The sequence below is a fragment of the Strigops habroptila genome, chromosome Z, assembly GCF_004027225.2.
Source record: "Strigops habroptila isolate Jane chromosome Z, bStrHab1.2.pri, whole genome shotgun sequence".
Classification (NCBI taxonomy): Eukaryota; Metazoa; Chordata; class Aves; order Psittaciformes; family Psittacidae; genus Strigops; species Strigops habroptila.
This window is the reverse complement of record NC_044302.2, coordinates 69,230,293-69,249,774: the sequence shown is the minus strand read 5'-3', so window position 1 is coordinate 69,249,774 and position 19,482 is coordinate 69,230,293. Positions and strand designations below refer to the sequence as shown.

At 38.0% G+C, this 19,482-nt stretch overlaps 1 protein-coding gene across 23 annotated transcripts in view; it reads right to left on the bottom strand.

Moving 5' to 3' along the window:
* MPDZ (multiple PDZ domain crumbs cell polarity complex component) overlaps window positions 1-19,482 on the bottom strand; it is a 111,570-nt gene that overhangs the window by 38,923 nt on the left and 53,165 nt on the right. For 9 of the 23 annotated variants that reach the window (XR_003995072.1, XM_030512217.1, XM_030512215.1 and 6 more), the window contains 10 exons: window positions 16,752-16,793; window positions 12,155-12,259; window positions 11,892-11,987; window positions 11,187-11,364; window positions 8,948-9,058; window positions 8,334-8,417; window positions 5,409-5,510; window positions 4,116-4,187; window positions 1,122-1,284; window positions 303-499 (listed from right to left, as the gene is read on the bottom strand). Coding sequence is in view for 22 of the 23 variants with exons in the window: in XM_030512217.1 (XP_030368077.1) it covers window positions 303-499; window positions 1,122-1,284; window positions 4,116-4,187; window positions 5,409-5,510; window positions 8,334-8,417; window positions 8,948-9,058; window positions 11,187-11,364; window positions 11,892-11,987; window positions 12,155-12,259; window positions 16,752-16,793 (1,150 nt within the window). In the remaining variant the exon portion in view is untranslated. The remainder of the gene's footprint in view (window positions 1-302; window positions 500-1,121; window positions 1,285-4,115; window positions 4,188-5,408; window positions 5,511-8,333; window positions 8,418-8,947; window positions 9,059-11,186; window positions 11,365-11,891; window positions 11,988-12,154; window positions 12,260-16,751; window positions 16,794-19,482) is intronic. The other 14 variants (XM_030512236.1, XM_030512218.1, XM_030512222.1 and 11 more) reach the window with 11 other exon arrangements.

Below are 19,482 nucleotides of genomic sequence, written 5' to 3'. Positions count from 1 at the left end.
CACTTTTAATTATTTTCCACGATCCGCAATATATTGCCCTTCCACACATCTCCATAACCCAGAAACTGCTGTCATCCCTCATTTTTGTCCATTTTAAATGCACACATCTTAGTAGTACTATAACCAACTGCAACTATCTGGCATACACTGGAATGAAAATCTGGTAGCATTGTTGTGTCAACTTGGATAACTTGGGGATTTCAACGTCCACCGAAGAACATCCACCTTGCAGCAAGAATCAAATATTTTAATGCATTTTAAGTTGGTATGTTTGGATTTCAGAAGAAATTGCAAAAACTCACCTCTAGTAACTCATCTGCAATCTGTAACCTGCCATCTTTGCCAGCTGCTCCATTTGGATCAATTCCGACTACAAAGACACTCATCCTGGATCGGTCTTTGTTACCAGCAAGACTAAGTCCCAGACCTGTCCTTCCTTTTTCCAGTTCAATCATGTGTAGCTCCCCCGGCAGACTTCCATAGCGCTGCATGATCTTTTCTAAATGTAAAAGTGTGGGCAGCAGAGGTTGGATTTACATTAGAGACGTTCATAAGTCACCTACAGAGTCGAGATCAGTGTCGAGATAGTGGGCAGTATCGGACAGAAGAATACCAAACTGGGTGAGATATTTTAAGTGTATGCCACACTTTCTTTTCAGCTAAGCCTTAGGTACCTGACTTATAACAATATTTCTAGTTCCTTGTTTTCCCTCTAACTTCAAAACATTAAAACCTCCTTTAAAAAAAAAGGGGGGGGGGGGGAGGGGGGCGATAAATTTCCTCCAGTAACAATTTCAGATAACAAAAGCTATCACACCAATTACTGCCATCAGTTACCTAAAGTACACTGAAAATCTTCAAGAAGTCCTACATGTGAAACAGTGAATTTGGACCACGAAGGAAAACAGAGATTGGAATGAAGACAAACAAATCAGTTTTGTATTTCACTATGTGCATCTGACCAAGCACAGCTGAAAGCTGACAGGCACACTTAACACTCAAAACAGAAAGCACATGAAAATGAAGTAGTTCAAACTGGACCCCCTCCCCCCCCATATCTTCTGCTACAGTGCTATGTCAACACCGAATATTTCAAACATTGTTATAAAGGATAAACTCACTCCAGCTGTAACCGAACTCATCCTCCTTTTCCCCATCCTCTGGGGCTCTGCTAGAAGATGACTGTGCAACATCACAGCTCATTCCTGAAAATGCTGAAGGCGGGGGCACAGGCAAGTTACACAGTGAAGTCTTTTCTGGTTCTAAATCGGACTGACCAAATACCTGCGGAGAATAAGAAAAACACAGAGACTAAGCAGATGCAGACTCTGAGTAGGGCAAACTAGTATACAAAAATGTTGAACGGCAATGGCTATGGCTTTGAAGTTTAAATACCAAGCAGCTGGAATTCTAAATTAGTAATACGGCACAGAAAGGCTGCAAGAGATCAAAGACAGAAACAAACACCAGGCAAGGCAAGAGATAACATCACTCCAAAATGTATTCAGAAGCAAACAGACCTCACAGTAAAAGCCCAATTCAGTAAAGTTTTATGTGCCACTTTGTATTTCAGAAAAAAATCTCTTATGAAGACTCAAGCAATTTTTTTTTTTTTTAATGCCATATTTGTAAAAGACTTCTACTCAATTTTATTTTTAAAAGCTACTGCATATAATTTCTTCCTATCATATGCTTTGGAAGCCAAATAAGAGGAAAAGGAAAGGAAACAACTTGGTGCTTTCAAAAAATGCCTTCAGAAAAAAATAACTGGCATATTAACTCAAAGGACAATTTAAAAATAAAGGGAACCGACAATACTGAAGAAATCCACAATATCTGGACTTTTTCAGTCTTATTTTCTGGTTTCCTATAAGCTGCAAAGGAAAGATCAAAGAAGGATAGACATTAGATCACGAAGGAGACCAATACTTTTGGTCTTCATGTGTGTGATCTATTCATATTTACAAAAAGTTTAAAAGTGTTACTACACGACTCCTGCAATATAATAGTTAAATGCTGAAATCCAGAATCTGGCAAGCCTCCATCCAAGTCAGTTTCCCTGAAGAATATGACCGTGATTAGGGATTTGGCTAAGGGTTTGTAATTTACATCATTATGGCTTGCTCAGAGTAAACATGTAGTAAAGAAACTTGTGTCTGAGTATCATCATTCTGAAGCCTATGCATGCTCAAGAGGCCAAGACACTTTGATACTTGGCAGATCACCAGTTGATGTAAACGACAAAAACTTCCGTGGAAAATAAAGTATTTTTCCAACACTAAGATTTTCAGGTGTTGCCCTAGCTTCATAGGCCTGTTCTCATCATTTCAGCTTTCATTAACTCCATTAGCGTAAGCCTGAACATATGGTATTTCTGGGTACAGAAAACACTGAGACAACTTCTTCATCAGAGGCAACAGTGAAATGGATAACAACATACACCTTGGGAAACTCCAATTTGCTTTGAATTCAAGGTGTTGAAAAAAATGGAAAGTTATCAATTTAGTCATACCGAAATTTAAGGAAGGTCCCATCTCTCAGGGAAAATGAGTTATCTTCATTCTCTGTATACTTGAAAGATCTAAAGAAAATGAAAATGCCCTATTTCTGTTCCTTCATTCTGCTTCTGCTTGAAAAAAAAATTTCTTTTCATAGAATCACAGAATCATAGAATGGTTAGGAATGGAAAGGATCTTAGGATCATCTAGTTCCAACCGCCCCGCCATGGGCAGGGACACCTCACACTAGACCATGTCACCAAAGGCTCTGTTTAACATGGCCTCAAACACTGCCAGGGATGGAGCATTCACCACTGAATTCAGGAACTTGTTCTAGGAACTTAACTAATTCAATGTCAAAAGTGTGGTAAAGTTTTAATATGGCACCCAAGCCAATCATTTTTATAAAAAAAAGCATATAAATGCTATATGATTTTTTGTATCATATCAGTCACATTGATCTGTGCTTGAAATTTAAGACAATGTCATCCAGCTGAGATGATATCTTGCATCACAAAACTTCGTGCAGGCATTATTTACAGCTTATGCAGATTATACTCTAAAACATGCTAATAGTTACAGGGCAGAAATAACCCTCAACTGAGGCATCAAAATTCTAGCAAAGACATTGTCACCCACAAGAGCTGGGTGGAAACAGTATTTACTAACATTCACAGTAATTTTTCATAATCAAAAATTCATGTATCCACCATGGAGAGAATTTGGTGACAGACCTCTACCTCAAGGAGGGGTGAAGGGGAGAGTAGTTCTAGAAACACTGATTTTTCAGAGTGCTTCCTAGAGTTTCAACTAGAAAGCTACGTAACATACAGAAAAAAAAGAGGAAATAGAGGGTGGGAGCTGACCAGATCAGCAGACCTTATAGTAGTCTCTGTGTTTTAAAACCAAAATTAATTATCACTTTAGTGGTTCTCTTGGTAAATGATAGTGCCCAAGTACTTTGCAAAATTACAGAAAAGAAGACCAAAAAAAAGAACAAAGAATTGCTGTCAAGAACCTCTGGAAGATCCGTAACGTGTGGATCTATGGCTGACAGATTAGCATTTATGAACTGCAGCTACCACAATCTGACAAAAAAATGTTTCCTTCTGTACCTCTGTGCAAGTGTACACAAATCTGAACATGTCTGATGTTTAAGGAAATGCTGAAACCAACATAAAAGCAAGGCTCTTTTGTGAGAAGGGCAAAAGAGGGTGTTGCAATGGTATTTGGGTGGAGGGGACCATGTCCTGCATCCAGAATACAGGCTGCCATGCATGCACCATCAGCAGCAGAGGCTGGCCCCGACAGTTTGCACACACATAAGACTTTTGCTCCCTGAATCGGGCCACACACGAAAAACCTAAAATGCTTTAACTTATGAAATACTTTCAGTGTGCAATGGCACAGTATTTCATTTAAAATGCAAAGCACCAGACAGTGCATGAACCCATCTGGCTACCAGGATCACTGATCACAGCCAAGCAAATATGAGAAATGTGGAGCAGTATCATTTTCAACAAAGGAGGCACACACAGAGGAAGAAAGGTATCACAGGCCATGTACAAATGTACAGCACACATACAGTAGGACCCACTCACTGGAATCAAGACAAACCTTGAATGGTGTGGGAGCAAAAGGGTTAGATGGGGAACAACGGAAGGTAACCCTAATTGGATTCGATACCTCCTACAGTAACAGAAAACAGCAATCCACATGTTACAGCACCTTTGGCAATACACAGCATTATTGATGAATAACTCATTATGGATTCATTTTACTAACTGCAGCAACTTTATTAACTCCATTTGTAAATGGACAAAAGTATTTAAGGGGTTATTAAGGACCCTGAATCAGCAAAGTTTCTTACTGTACATGAACCTTAGTTCAGCAGAAGCGGACAGAGACAACAAAACACCATTCTTAATGTTAAAAAAGGAATTACGCAGAACCTGCAAAAAGATTAGGTTTTCTCTAAAAATATGTGTAATTCTTTTTTCTTTTTTTACAGAAATACTTTTGAAAATATAGAAACTACAAGCCATCATTTATGTTACACTTCTACTCCTGTTCCTCAGAACTGTAACAAGCACAAAGACAGATTTCAAAAATACACATGCAATTATACACCACATATCATAAATGCTTGTTATGCATTCGACGTATTTGACAACATGGGAAAAGAGACAAAGGGCACGCTCACTCCCAAGATGTATAACCAGCTAGGAATTATTTTACTAATTCAGAAATGCATGCACGTAAGAACGAAGCTTTTATTTATTACTTTGATAGAGGTTAAATCTGTTCCCAATATGAGTAACATACAGTAAGCACTAGCCACGGGAAAAAAAGAAAAAAAGAATTTTTTCATATTTCCAAAGATGTCAGCATCCTGTTCATGGTGCATTAAAATAATTTTAAAGAAGCAAATGAAAAATATTTTCAGCATCACAATACAAAGCTGCCAGTGTTGTTTGGTGATTTTTTTTTTTTCTAAAGCAAAAATAAAAAGAGATATCAAACCTGGAAAGTCCTAACCACATAAAAAGAAAATGAAGTATGCAGCAGCAAAACACCTCATGCTGATGAGAGAGTTACACTCAGGTGGATATCTTACATATACCACAGGGTCTAATTTTGTAATTTAGAACCTACTCCTTTGATAGCTCTGATTATATCAGATTTAGTGGTTATGATTAATGGAGCTGGCATTTTTTTAACTTCTTCAAAACTCTCTATGTGCATGTATGTCTGTGGCTTTTTAATTCACTACACAGAAATTCCACTCTCATCAGCACAGTATTTTACCCAAAATGGTATAAAAGAATTTAAATGCAGACACACTAATGCCAAAGAAGCACACATATAATGTTTGGTGAGCCAAAAGCAGACAGTGTGTCATCATCCAACCTTGTTAGTGTTGAACTGAGAAGAATCAGCAAACGGGTTAGTGCTGCTGAAGACAGCTGGCCTACAGAAAAGACTGTTCTGTGGTAAAGGCAGGGAAGGGTTCTAAAAGCAAAACATAATAGAAACTAAACAAAAACATTTTTACATGAATCCTTACTGACTCATAAAACAAAACATATTTAGATAACTGTTTGTGCTATCCAAACAAGGTCTACTTCCTGTACTTTGCTACAGACATGTGAAGGTAAGCAAAACTGTATTTGTCCAGTGTTCGCATTAGCTATGTTTAGAAAAGCATAAACAAAAAGCCTCCTCATAATTGTTCCAGCCCACAAAGTGCATAAAGTGCAGAATTCAGCAGCATAAACAATAGAAAAAATACTTGCTAATGTTTTATATTTGTACAGTTTTGTCCAAGCATCTCAGCATATATGCTTGACACTCTTACACATTAGTTTATAAAGTTGTGGTTTTCCCAATTAAAATAAACACAATTCTTTGTAATAATGCAGTAGATTTAGTTTTATTTTGAAAGCCACAGATTAATTCTCATTATTTAATTTACCTCCTGTGGTAACACACTCACTGTCTATCTCGCAAAAGAGAAGGTTCAGTAATATTAGGCATGTCTAAACAGACTTCATATTTAATAATAACTTTTACAGATCACTTTTTATGTGTGTGCATGCATCTATGATTTTCTGAATTTATAGTTTAATGATACTAAATTCTCTGGTCTTCTCCTTAAACAACACAAGGAACTTCCTTATTACTATTTAACACAAAATGAGTTTTCATATTTAGACAAAATTAAAGCATTTTAAATTAATTAAAGGATTAATATTCCTTATGCAGTTTCTGTACTGTATTCTATTTTGGGATGAGAACCTATTTAATAATGAGGAAACAGCTCTGATTTTTGCACAGTATGTTGGAAATACTGTTCAATGTATTCTTAAAAGTAATTTCTACACTAGGTGTATCCATCTGGCAATTAACTAAATGTCGTAGGGCTCTAAGTTTAACACTGCTGGAAAATAAGAAGTATAGTAAACGGAAAGGAATGTGAAAGGTTTGCAGCATCAACTGATACATTTATATTAAAGTAATTAAATCCAGATATATGCTGCTGTTTAAAAATTCTCTTAAAGCATTTTGTTTTCTTAAATGCTCCTAAAAATAGAAAATGCATCCCTAAACGTTTATTCTCAAATATCATTTTGCAAAACAAAGAGTAACGTAATTTGGTAAGACAACATATGTCTTGGTTCTACAGTATCTTCATCAATGAGAATATAGAGCTATGCACGAATGGTTGCCCAGAGAGGTGGTGGATGCGCCATCCCTGGAGACATCCAAGGCCAGGCTGGATGTGGTTCTGGGCAACCTAATCTAGTTGAAGATGTCCATGCTCATTGCACGGGGGTTGGACTAGGTGTCCTTTAAAGGTCCCTTTTAACCCAAACTATTTTAGGATTCTATGAACAAGTTTTCTTCACTGGCAAGTCAAAGTCAACAGGCAGTTTCCCTACAGTACAAGATTTTCTGTTTACAAATACAATTCACTTTTTTTTTTTTTTTTAAATAAAGAGAAGTTTAGGAAAAGTAATTTGCCAGTGTATTGACCCTATTACATTACATTTGTCATCTGCATAAAACTTTAAATTGAATCTTGGTAAGATTTTATGCAACTAAAATAATCATCACAAACATTTTGTATATAAACGGTGAAATCCTAGTAAAGAGAAAACAAAAGATCAGCCACAGTAGTTCAAAATCTTGCCTTTTGTATTTCATCATGATGGTATAGCACCTAAAATACTACTGCTAGCTCAAATTCTAATCCATGAAACAGCACCGTTATTAATGTGCTATTAATAGACCAACTACCATGAGAAAAGAATACAGAGCAAGGTTTAGCATGCTTTCTTACAAATCCTAGGACAGGAAAAGCAAATGCTACAATAAAGGCTATTTTTCCTGTTACTGGGTTGTTGGGTTTTTGTGGTGTTTGGGGTTTTTTTTCAAAACAAACCCTAAAATAACAGGATTTATTTTATATTTTTTATTTTTTTATTTAACTAACTTTTGTTCAGCATTTTAATATGTCCAGGATGCTTAAGTATCACAAACTAGTTAGCATTTCATATAGCACAGTACTGCAACCCTACAAATTACCTGGGACCATCACGATAGATTAATTCTTACTCAGAAATACCCAGAGCTGTGTCACTATGAATTACAGATTTGATGGATAACTTCTTGCCAGAAAAACTATCAACTAGTTTTTCACAGCCCATTTGCATTATTTGGGCATTATTCTGGAGAACACTTAGGATCTCCTTACCAACTACAGAAGCCTAAATGAAAAAAACACAGGGAAAGAAACTGACTGGTTAGCAACATATCACTTGAAACTGACTGCCTTGCTAAATACATGATGTTACCATATTAAATATAGTTACTGTGTGCAGGCAGCTAGCTATCTGGGTCACTGCACATGAATGAAGGCAGGAAATTCCCTTGTAAGATCTTATAAAGTACAGATGCAAGTTTTAAAAGATGAAGACAATAAATATAATGCCATTTACACAGATCACAAAGCAACACATATGTACAGTAAGATCATTTGCAATGTTTCTGCTTACAGAGAAACACGGGTTTGTTAATAAACAGCCAAGAAATAACCTACAAACTTAACAATTGAAGAATAATGAGAACAAAGAACTATAATTAAAAATAGCAAAGGAGCATTCTCTAAATGAAAGCAAATTGTGATAAAGTAAAGGCATCATTCCCATCCCAAACTGGCCTGAACATTGAGCAGTGGTAGTTTTGTTCACATCACAGCAAATGCAAAAGCCTTACTTTAGTAGCTCGAGCATCAACAACCAACATTCAATACAACTTTTCATGCAACTTTACCTTAAATGATTGACGATAAAAGGGGTTAGTAGTTTTCTGCCCACAGTGAGCAGAAGCTGAAGAAGGGCTATAAAGAGACTCTGGCTGGGGAACAAGAGTTATGAGACAACTAGTAAATAAACATGCAGCTTACACAGTGTGACTCTACAAAGAGGAAGTTTAGTTTCTAGTGATGCAAGCAACTTATATGAAAACTCAGTAGCTTTTGTCTGCAATGTCCACGCAGCTTAGTGACGGAAAGCTTTTGTGTACTTCTAGGTCCTTTCATTAATGTCCAATGAATTTTTTTAACAGGTGCTGTATTTCTGCATGCGCTCCTCAGACATGCTGTCAATCTCTAAGAGTTGGGTTTATTAGACTCCTACTCTGCCCCCCAACAAATTATCTTTCTTGAGGCTTTTCAAAATAGTTTGAGGACGGCGTGCTGGAGGGCAATTCCAAATCCAAATCGATTTCACTCTAAATGGAAATAATACTTAAATCAAATATTTGTTCCTACAATGGCTGAGATGGAACTTTAAGGATTAAATATCCCATTCCCAAACACCACCACCTTGAACACTGTTTTATCTATTATTGTGTATTACATCTCTTTTCATATTCTTTATGCTTACCCTTGGTTTGCTTATAATGCTTTGTACCATAAAGACTACAGGATTGCCTGCCTTCCGTATGGCTTCCACAGCTTGTTCATGGCTGGCATCTCTGAGATCAATTCCATCCACCTGTAATTGGAAGGCCTCATCTTAAAATCGCAAAAAGCTACAAGAATCATGAGTGAGCTTTGTATTTTGGTTAGGGAACTTTGCATAAAACCTAAGGCCAAACTTTTGTTACTGATGCAAAGGTTTCTAATGACTTGGCCTGAGATCCCTCACACACAGGTTTGGGACTTCCAAGAGCACTGAAAAAACATCAAATAAATATTCTCCATGGTTTTAAAACCAGGATGTCAATGTTCTTGGTTCAGGCTCCATACGTTTTCCCGCAAGCAACATAATAGAAGAGATATGATAATAAGAGGAAATAAGATAATGTAAAGAAAGTGGTAGTGTTTGCCAAACACTGCTTCCTGTAGATCCTATCCTGGAATAACCTTCCTCCCAGGACTTTATGAGGTTTACAAACTGAAAATTGTTAGGTGCTGGAGAGTCTTTCATTATGGGTATGATGTCAGTACAGTGTACTTTTTTTTTTTTTTTTTTTTTAAAGCAAGGTAGGACAATTTTAGCTACTAGACACTTCCCACAGAAGTTAAAACTTTTAGGTCAGAGCTGAAAAGCATTCTCTCTTCTAGAAGAAAGGATTTACAAAGGATGACAAATGACAAATTTTTGTTTGGTTGCTTTTCTTCATTCCTTTGTATGCATTGGTGAGTAAAACAGTTTGTCTTGCGATCCAGGTAAGCACCATGTTATGATGAGGTTAGCATCAGTATAGCATTCTTACAGTGGCCATAATGAAAGCTAGAAGCTAATATAGAAAAGTTATTTGTTAGTGGCAATTCTTGAACACAAAGTTATAGAATGAGGATTACCCCTACCTTTTTAATTGTTTACCTTAAACTTAACCATCCAATGTAAATAAAAACAGCACAAAAACAATCTCGGAGAGAAAATTCTAAATCTACAAGGAACCGAACAATAACACTAAGGCACTCTGACACCCCATGATTAAAATACTGTATGCACTAGTACAGAAAAGCTTTGGTACACCACAACTTGAGTAACTGAAATAATCCTTTCAGAAACAGTCACATTAGCACAGTATTAGTTACTCAATTTCACTCACCCACTCCAATTTCTGCAAGCACCATTGTCAGAACAATTGCTGCATTTATAAAAATCCAGGTATACAGCTGTAAGTAAGGTTTTTTAACTTTCTACCAAGGAAATTCCACCTCCCAACTTGTTATACACTGGAAACTCTTCCATCCTACCGCAGAAAGTCCTATCTATATTAAGGTATTATTTCAAGATCCTTTATATTAATCTTGCGGCAGACTGCAAACTGCAGTTTAAGTATCACTTTGTAAAGCCAGTCCAGTCTGATCTAGGGGAAGAATCACCACTTCCATCACCCTCCTTGTTATGTTCTTACTGATGGACAATCAGCTAAGGACATCCTGCAGGGCGCAGAGGACTGCAGTTCCTAATGGCCTGACACCGGAGATGAGGTAATGTCTGACTTATGATAATCATCGAAGGACAGACACACTCCTTTCAGTATATTCATTCTTCCAATCTTTAAACGAGAAAGCACAAGTGGCTGCATGAACATAGGACCAGCTAAGCTGAAGAGAAATCTAGATGAATTCCTCCCTGCGACACCACTGGCTACCCTGTCCTCAGGCATGGACACAGTGCTCGTAACTTCCTCTGTACCAAATCCAGCTTTCTTCATGTAAGCAGCAAAAAAACCCTGTTGCCCTTAATTCCTGCACAACACACACAAGAATGATGTGATCTGAGTAAGACTTAATTAGGAAACAAGCTTGGCATTTATTTGCATGCTTTGCTATTCACTAGCCATTTCTGTTGCTATCCAATATGCAAAGGTAAAACCTTTTAGCCTCACCGAACTTAATGTTTTCCTACACACGCTGGTTTGAAAACAGGCAGGTAGAACTGCTGGCTTTGTAGCCGCCTGCTTACAGAGTCCGTCATCTATGCTTTAGGTTGTATATTCAACTTAAAGCTGTCTGCACACAAACATCAGCAGATGGTACTACATACACTCTGTATGGCTCAAGAGGTGCCAGCTGGAGCAACTACACAGCTGTTGGCCCAGCTGACCACCTCAGCGGCTCCTGAGATGCCAGGGTATTACAGGCAAAAGGCACTCAGCTGGTACCTCCACGATTCGATCTCCGGTTTTCAGCGTCCCATTTTTGCCAGCTGGGCTGTCTTCCAGGATGTGCTTGATAAAGATCCCTCTCATCACTTCTCCATTACTCAGGCGGCTCCCCATCCCTCGTCCTCCAACAATGCTGATTCCCAGTGACTTGCTAGGCTCTCTCCAGAGTTCAACCCTGTTGTGACAAAACAAGGACCAAAATAAATGAAAATCTGTTATAATTATGACCAAAATAAATGAAAATCTGTTGTGATTATGCCAAAGCTGCACAATAAAGACACCTGGATTTGCACAATGGCTTCAAAAAAAAAAAATTAGAAATAGCTCCTCCTATTGGGAGGAAAGTTGAGGGTTTTTTTCAGTGAGAGTTATCTACTGGATTGCTCAGAAAGTCTGCAATTGTGTCTGCTGTTCAGTTTATTCTGGATTCTAATCAAAACTTCTAATATTTCTATCTCTTCTTACTGGCTCCCAGAGAGTCAGTCTATAAAGACGAATTACTAAAGTAAGCAAGAAACTGCAAGATTGCAGCGATTAGGCCCAATGGCAGTAAAAATCAACAGTGAATTACTCCTGTAATGCACAACATACGTAAGTGCAGCAATTCTATTGTTTTCTTATTCATCTTACAATATATTACAGGATTCAATTTTGTTTAATTTAAGATGAAATTTTATACTGTGCAACTAGATCTGCACTTACTTTCTGGGCTGGTTCCAGTTACTGAAAGCTGCATTTTGAAGTTCACTTTCTTCGCCCTCCCCCTCTTCACGTTCTGGAAGCTCTGGGAGTTCCCTGCTGACGAACAGGAACAGCTTTTTATTGCAATGGCTGTTGGCCTGAAGAAAATTCTCCATCTTTCAGCTCATCTAAAATAAAACTTATCTTCCTGAACTGTGCAAAGTGTACAGAAAGAGTTACATCTGAGAGTACTATGCGAGAAAACAGTAAGTCTTTTGACTCACCTGACAGTATGTGAAGGAAAAAGCTCAAGTGGCACAGCTCCCTCTGTCTGTTGTCCCAAATTGGCCCTGTACTCGTCCAAATTTTCTGCAGGCACATACGTAATACTGCAATAAAATGGGACATGATTAAAGTAGTACAAGGACTGCTGGTCCTACCTTTGGTGTGTGTGAGGAATGGTTATGAGGAAGCCACTCAAGACTACTTCATGGAGTCACTGACTTCAAAGCCACAACGCTGGTATGTTTGGAATAATTAGTTATATGAATCCTTTGTGACTTTGCAACAAATATGCATTTATGGTCAAATTAGGTAGCTGAACAGCACATAATTTTCTGAGGGCTGGCCACTCCATTTTAAGTAAATGATGCTTGAACAACAAGAAGAGTGTAATAGAGACAATGCAGCTTCAGTCAAAACAGAGATTCCTCGTGCAAAGACAAACACTGATGGATCTGTGAAATGTGAAGCACCATTACCATCCTAAATGCTGGCTGAAAATGCTTTTTGAAGTTGGCTTGCAGGAGGTTTTGTGCTTTCCTGGGCAGTTTTGTATCTATTTTAGGTTTGTATGCTTCTGGTGAAAAGTATTGCATGGGTTTGGACATACAAATGTGTTACAGCACACCACCTATGCTGCAGGGAACAATTCCCTGCTCAACTCCTTCCTCCACCCCTTCATGCGCTCCCAGCCAGCTTGGGACAGTCAGACAGTCAAGTTTCACCAGCCAAATGACATGCAGACTCCAGAAGCCCTGGTATAACCTGACCTTGTTTGAATGCCAGGAACAGAAATGGCCCAATAGACTGGGGAGGGGGAAACAAAGAGAAGGAGAAAGATTAAGCCATAAAGAATATTTCTTAAAAAACTTCCCTCTACAGGCAAAAGGACACCATGATCAAAACTGGGTTACTTAGATGGCCCTCCTTTAATGATGCTTTGTCTTCTTAAAACCCCTTAGCTGTTCAATAAGCAACTTAGGTATCAGATACAAGTCTGCCAAGAAGTAAGGCTGATGGAAAAAGAACACCAAAAAAAAAAGCCTGTCTGCCCATCCATCACATGGTTAAAAGAACATATTTTCTCACAGAACAGACAATGGCAAAAATAAAATAAAAATTTTGACCAGTTCACAAGGACAACTAAGCTGCTGAGAAGAGACTACCTCAGCTCTGAGTCTCACCTGAAGTCCTCTTCTGTCCAACACTCTCTGACTGCCACCTATTCCCTCTCTCACTGGTTTTCTGCTGAATACTGCAAGCAGAAGTGGGCAGAGCAGATAAACTTTTATATGATTAATGCTGTCCAAAACACTCTACCAAAATTATCCTAAGGACCATCCTTATTTGTCTTCTTCATCTGTGCCCAAGATGTTCCCTATCTCTTCTCATATCTACCACATACAGAAAACTGCAGCAGACGGTCATTAAGGAGGCGCCTGGGGTGCTGAATAAGAGGAACTCTCCAGTTCCTTCAATGGACATCTAAACCATTCATATTATCACCAGTTTTTCTCTTCATTAGATCTCCTCCTTCTTCTGCTTTGGCCTTCTCTCAAACACACAGGTGTTATGCGCTTGACACAAAGTGTTTTCATTTTTAAATGCTGGGGAGTTAACATACACTAGGGAACAAACACTCAGCAGGTCGCTGACTCTTATCCGTAAGGACTTCCCAGCACTGGGAAATATGCAAGATACGCAGCATTTGTTCTGCAAAGCCCTAACAGCAAAACAGAGAGAAGCAAGAGCAAAAAGAGATTTTGAAAATAATCACTACTATTTCTCAACCACCTCCAACTCCAGTGTTGAACTATAGCAAAGTGCTAGTAGTATGGTCACAAAACACTCAATGGAAGGTTCTCCTGATTGGTAGGTGGGTTGGAACTAGATGTTCTTTAAGGTCCCTTTCAACCCAAACCATTCTATGTTTTGGGCAAATGCTGCTGAGAAGCATCATCCACTAAGCCCATAAGAACACCTTGCCTCTTCAAAAATTACAAGCGCAAGCTGCATTTCAATAAAAGAAAATGTGTCATTCATCCAGTTATATTCATCATTTTTATCCCAATCAAATTAATCAATTTTCACCCCATAAAAATAAGTAGGAAATAATGTATTTTCCCTTGAAGATAGCTGCAGTGAAGAAACCAGAATTGCAAGCAAGATTTCTGCTGGCTAGAAGGTTTGGACAACCTCTTTTATGCTAAACTGCAGCTGTAAGCTATTGTTCAAAGCATGGAAAGGAGAATGGCAGACTGCTAAAAAGGAAACAGATACGCCCAGATTCAGCCTGGATGCAGACAGTGGAGTGTGATCACTGACAGTGGAGTGTCCAACATCTTTGAACTCTTGTCCAGTTCTAATGTACAAGGACCATGTAGCAAACAATTACACAGGGTACCAAGCTCTAAAGGCAGTTGTAGTTCCTGCCTCATACTTCCGTGCAACATCAACATTACAGATCAGGTAAGGGAGAGGTAAACCATATGCACTGCGATACCCTGTTGTTTTTCGCTATATGAATGAGTAACTGACATTGTGCTGAGACATTCAAAAGGTATGGCTCAAAGGATGCTCTCAACAAACCTTACATGCTACTTACAAACACATCCCAAGATCTCTGTTAGGCAGCTAAGCTCCCATTTCTGTCAACAGCACAGAAACTGAGAAGAGGTTCACTCCATCATTTAAAAAAATGCATTTAAAATTGAACAACTGAATTACCTAATTGATTTCCACAGATGGAGTCAAATTTAAATAGTATCACTGGGAGTTTTTACATTTTAGCTCTTTGGAAAATGACGTTATTTCTATCCTAGTACTTAACTACAGTTCTTATTGCTTAATTTTAAGCACTCGAACATTCAACATGTTTTTAACTGTTCATTCTTACCTACAACTGAACTTCAATAATGTGTCAGCTACTTCATAAATCTAAATCAGAACATTTTCTTGATTTTGAAAAAAACAGCACAGAAAACTAAATTACATGGGTCAAATGTATGAAAAGGTATATTCTGTGTAGGAGTTCACCTTTGTTTCTTGCTCATGATTTCCAAAGTTCAGTTAACTGCAAAGGCTTCCCTAACTGCTTTTATTAGCTAAGCTGTATTACTGATGTGACTGTACTCCTCCCCTGTCTCCTTTGCATGTTATTATTGAATCGAGAAAGTTACATAAAAAACCTAATTCTGCTGTAAATTAGAGTTTTAGTAAGTATGTATACCAGAACACCATCTTCGGTCAGTGGCTGTCTGTCCTGCCCTGCCTTTTGTGACACACAGCAAGGTCACAGTGTACTAAAAACCTTGAATTTGTATCTGCTAAGAGTTTTTCTGCTGTTTAGTACTTCATGGGCAGACACCCCACAGTTATCAAATCCACTTGCTGAATTGCTACAGTAGCTCACTTCTTGGAGGTCATAGTGAGGTCTGAAGACATTCAGCATCATCCTGAACAACTTGGTGTGTGACTGGGATTATGAGAAGCCCAGACAAGAAGGGTGTTGGACAACTCTGTTGACCCTTGTGCTGTAAGTGGAAATAAGAATTCACCCGTGCACCTGAATGGTTCCTGCAAAAGGGACTGATAATTGCCTTGATATGTTCACAGAGAAGAGAGTAACAGAAACAAGTGCCAGAAAATAAGGATGAAGACACAGAAACCAGGAAACAAGTAAATGACTGCTCTACCATTGTGCTGCATTTCTTGTCTACAAGAGAAGTTCAAAAATTTCAAGGGGAAGTATATGCAGGGTTTAATAATTTCCTCTCTTTCACAGCTGTACAGTTTGAAGGAGAAAGTGTTCTGGATTCTTTTCTTGAGAGCTACAACCACCCTCCTCCCCCCAGAGATATGCGCTAGCAATGAAAGCAGCGACAATGGAAACACCAATGGGTGTACATATGAAAATACCTTGTACACACAAAACCGCATGCAGTACAGAGGAACATTTATCACATGCTTGACTGAACAGCCACATAAAACCTTGAAACACCAACAAACCAAATACCAAAGTATGAAAAATATTCAGGACAGATTACTGTTGTTAACACTTAAGGTCTAATTTGAACCTTTTTATACATGAAGGAAGTAAAATGTAAGTGCCACAGAAAATATGACACTGAGATTAATCCAGATATCAGTACATCATCCTCATGCCAATTCTAGCTGTGAACCCTGTATACACGCATGCACACACACGCACACATGCGTGCACACACACACATACACATATACACATGCTCTGAGCATCTTCAGGGGTGGCTGTCATAGATTAAATTTAAAAATATTAGCAATGTTTTTTTTTGAATGCAGGTGTTTTCATTCCAGTCTTAAAAGTATGCTCCAATCTTCAAGTTCAAAGCAATATACACATACATATACACACACACTCTCGTATCTTTTTTAAGAAAATATACATAAAATATACATTAACATGTGCAACCACATGTACAAACACAAAAAAAGAGAGAATATGTACCTATATCTGGATATATCCCTGACATTACTATGGATGTCATAAAAGCATGGAATGATTTTACAGACAAATTGCAACATAGAGCCATAATGAGTGTCTGAATTGCCAATACTCACACATAACAGAGGGCCTGATCATCAGCAGGTGCTGGAGAAGATCTAGAATGCGAAGCATATGAGGTAGTATCTTTTTACAATGGTGTTAACAAATGTCAATGTCTCATGCTGAACGTGAGAGGCATATTTATGTAGTTAAAAGTGTGAGCTGCTTTTTTTTGTTTTCCTTCTCCTTTTTGTTTTCTTTTTTTCCCCCGTTCCACCTCCGCTTCATCTACACCTCCCCCAGAAAGCATCTGCTCTTTATTATTTTCTATAGCAGTGATTATTAACAAGCATGGAAAATGGAATTGCAATTTATCTTTTATTTCTTGATCAGGAATTCATCCCCACATTTTTGGCAGGTGAATGCTGATTCAGCTCTGTAATTATCTGACAGATGTTACAAGCAGCTGCTCCTGAGCACAAAACACTGGCTATTATTACAGAAATATAAGAGCTCCTGGCAAGGTGGAGTGAGAAGTGAAACAAAATGCATTCTGCATGGCCACACATCTGGTTTTCTACACATGAAGGGGGAAAAAATAAATACCTTAGTCTGAAACTCATATTTCTGGTTCTTGAACTATTCAAAATCAAATTTCCTTCAATAAAATAAAATAAAGCCTTTATGTGGCAAGTGAGAACAGGTTTATATTTTCTCAGCAAATAATGTCTGCCACTGAAATAAAGCTTTGAAATTAAAAGTATTTCTACTGAATCACTTTTTGAAAGGCACTTTGCTACCCAAAAAAAGCTCAGTCTTAAAGTTAATGTGCCAACTTTGCAGCCCTTTATGGATAAAGAGGAACAATATGTAGACAGACACATCTGAGTGCTTGTGCAGCCTTGTTTCCCATGGAAGACACCAAAGAGATGCAACTTGCTCATGAGAAATGCTGGCCCTTAAACAGCAAATCCTGCATCATGGTGGACCACAATAGCTCTGAAATGACATCTACATAGCTGTGTATCTCCCCTGGAAAACATGAACATCTGTCATGAGATAATGCTTCACATCTCCAATTTCAGATGTGGGACATTACCCACATGTTTTTATCATAGTATTTTTCCTGTGCTCCTGAAAGTACAAATTACAGAAAAGTTTAATTATCCCGAATAGGTATCAAAACTATGTAAACCCAAAAATATTGTCCTTATTCTTGCAAGACTCCTTTAGAAGCTACCATAGGTTTTGGTCTTTCAGTTCTTTAAAGTGCAGAAGCCAGCTTCACTTTAAATCCTTATATGGAAATATAAGAATATGAATAGTAACTGCTCCTCTTTTGCAAGGTCTTTCGGAAAGGGGATGAACTTTTCTCTGCAAAATCTGAATATTCACGTCTAAGACAAGATTTTGGTATTTCTGACATATCCGTAAAAGAGTAAGACTACAAAAGTTGTAGCCACATAGTGTAAAGTGCAGCAGCTATAAAAGGATAAGCACAGCTAACGAGCACATCTGTGTTTGGTTACGCAACTGCGGCACTAATAAAAGACTCCTCACAGAAGAACGGTGCTGTAACATCTGTGTATCTAAGCAGACGCACACACACATGCATGCACGCATACCAACTGATTTCAGTTGTGGTAGTCAGAAGTATAATAGCATTTAAAAGCTTATAATAAAAATCAATGTCACATTTTATCAATGACTCATACTGATGACAGAATTGACAATAATGTAATTCATTATATGAGCATATCCCATTATTTGAACAAGCCTGCATTAAATCCTAATAAAAATCTGTGAGAACTATGGGACAATTTAACTTACTACACACAGAAAAGATACTTTGCCTACCTGTTCCCAAAATGCCAAGTCTCTTCAAAGCTAGAATACTTCTGAGGAAGAACCAAATGCCCTGCAGTCCATTTTGAACTGACAGAAACCACAGAGTTACCTGTAACAGTACTGGGACTGAACTGACGAATCCATGCTACCACGGGTTTGATCAAAACAGCTACTAGATTCCTGGAGCTGGCATTGGTGTGCTAGAGCACTGCCTACAAGCTGAGGAACAGTCTTATTTCTAGACGGTACATGTGGGCAAAGTTAACTTCATAACCATGACAGCTAGAAAGAATTGTACTTTAAGAGAAAGTTAAAGTGCTGTAAATTGAGTGAACTTGAGAAGAAGAAACTTTCTCTTCAAGTAAGCATATTTTTCAGAACTTGTATTAATTATTGCAAGTTTAAAGTAGTACTCCCAAGAGCAGATATTTATGCACTAGAGCAACAGCTCCTTCATATGTACCAATAAAAACTTGTGACTTCACAAAATACACTATTTCTGCTTTTTGTCACAGATGTACTGAAAATGTTTTAAATTTTACTTTTCTGCATTAACATCATGTGTCATACTTTCTGTCTGGCAGTCAAAGCCAAAATCCATTACAAAAGATCTCCATGAAATGAAATCACTTGTGCAATGGCCAGGACAGCTCACCTTTGAGAAAAACAAACACCTTGAGGAAACCCCTACTTTCTTCAGAAAAGTCATACTGTGAAAGCAAAACTCTAATACCATTCCTTCAATATCACCAGGCAGGGCAGTAACAATGATGTTTACCAGTGATAGTAATAACTTTTGTAAGAACATCCAAAGCCTCTCACACAAGTGATTTTATCTTTCAAACCCATGAAGCTGCAATCCCAAGGTGAATTATCCATCTGAAGCTGTAACTTAAAGGTAAATTCAAGTTGTAAAAATAAACAAAATTTTCATTTAGAATACTTCCATAAATAACC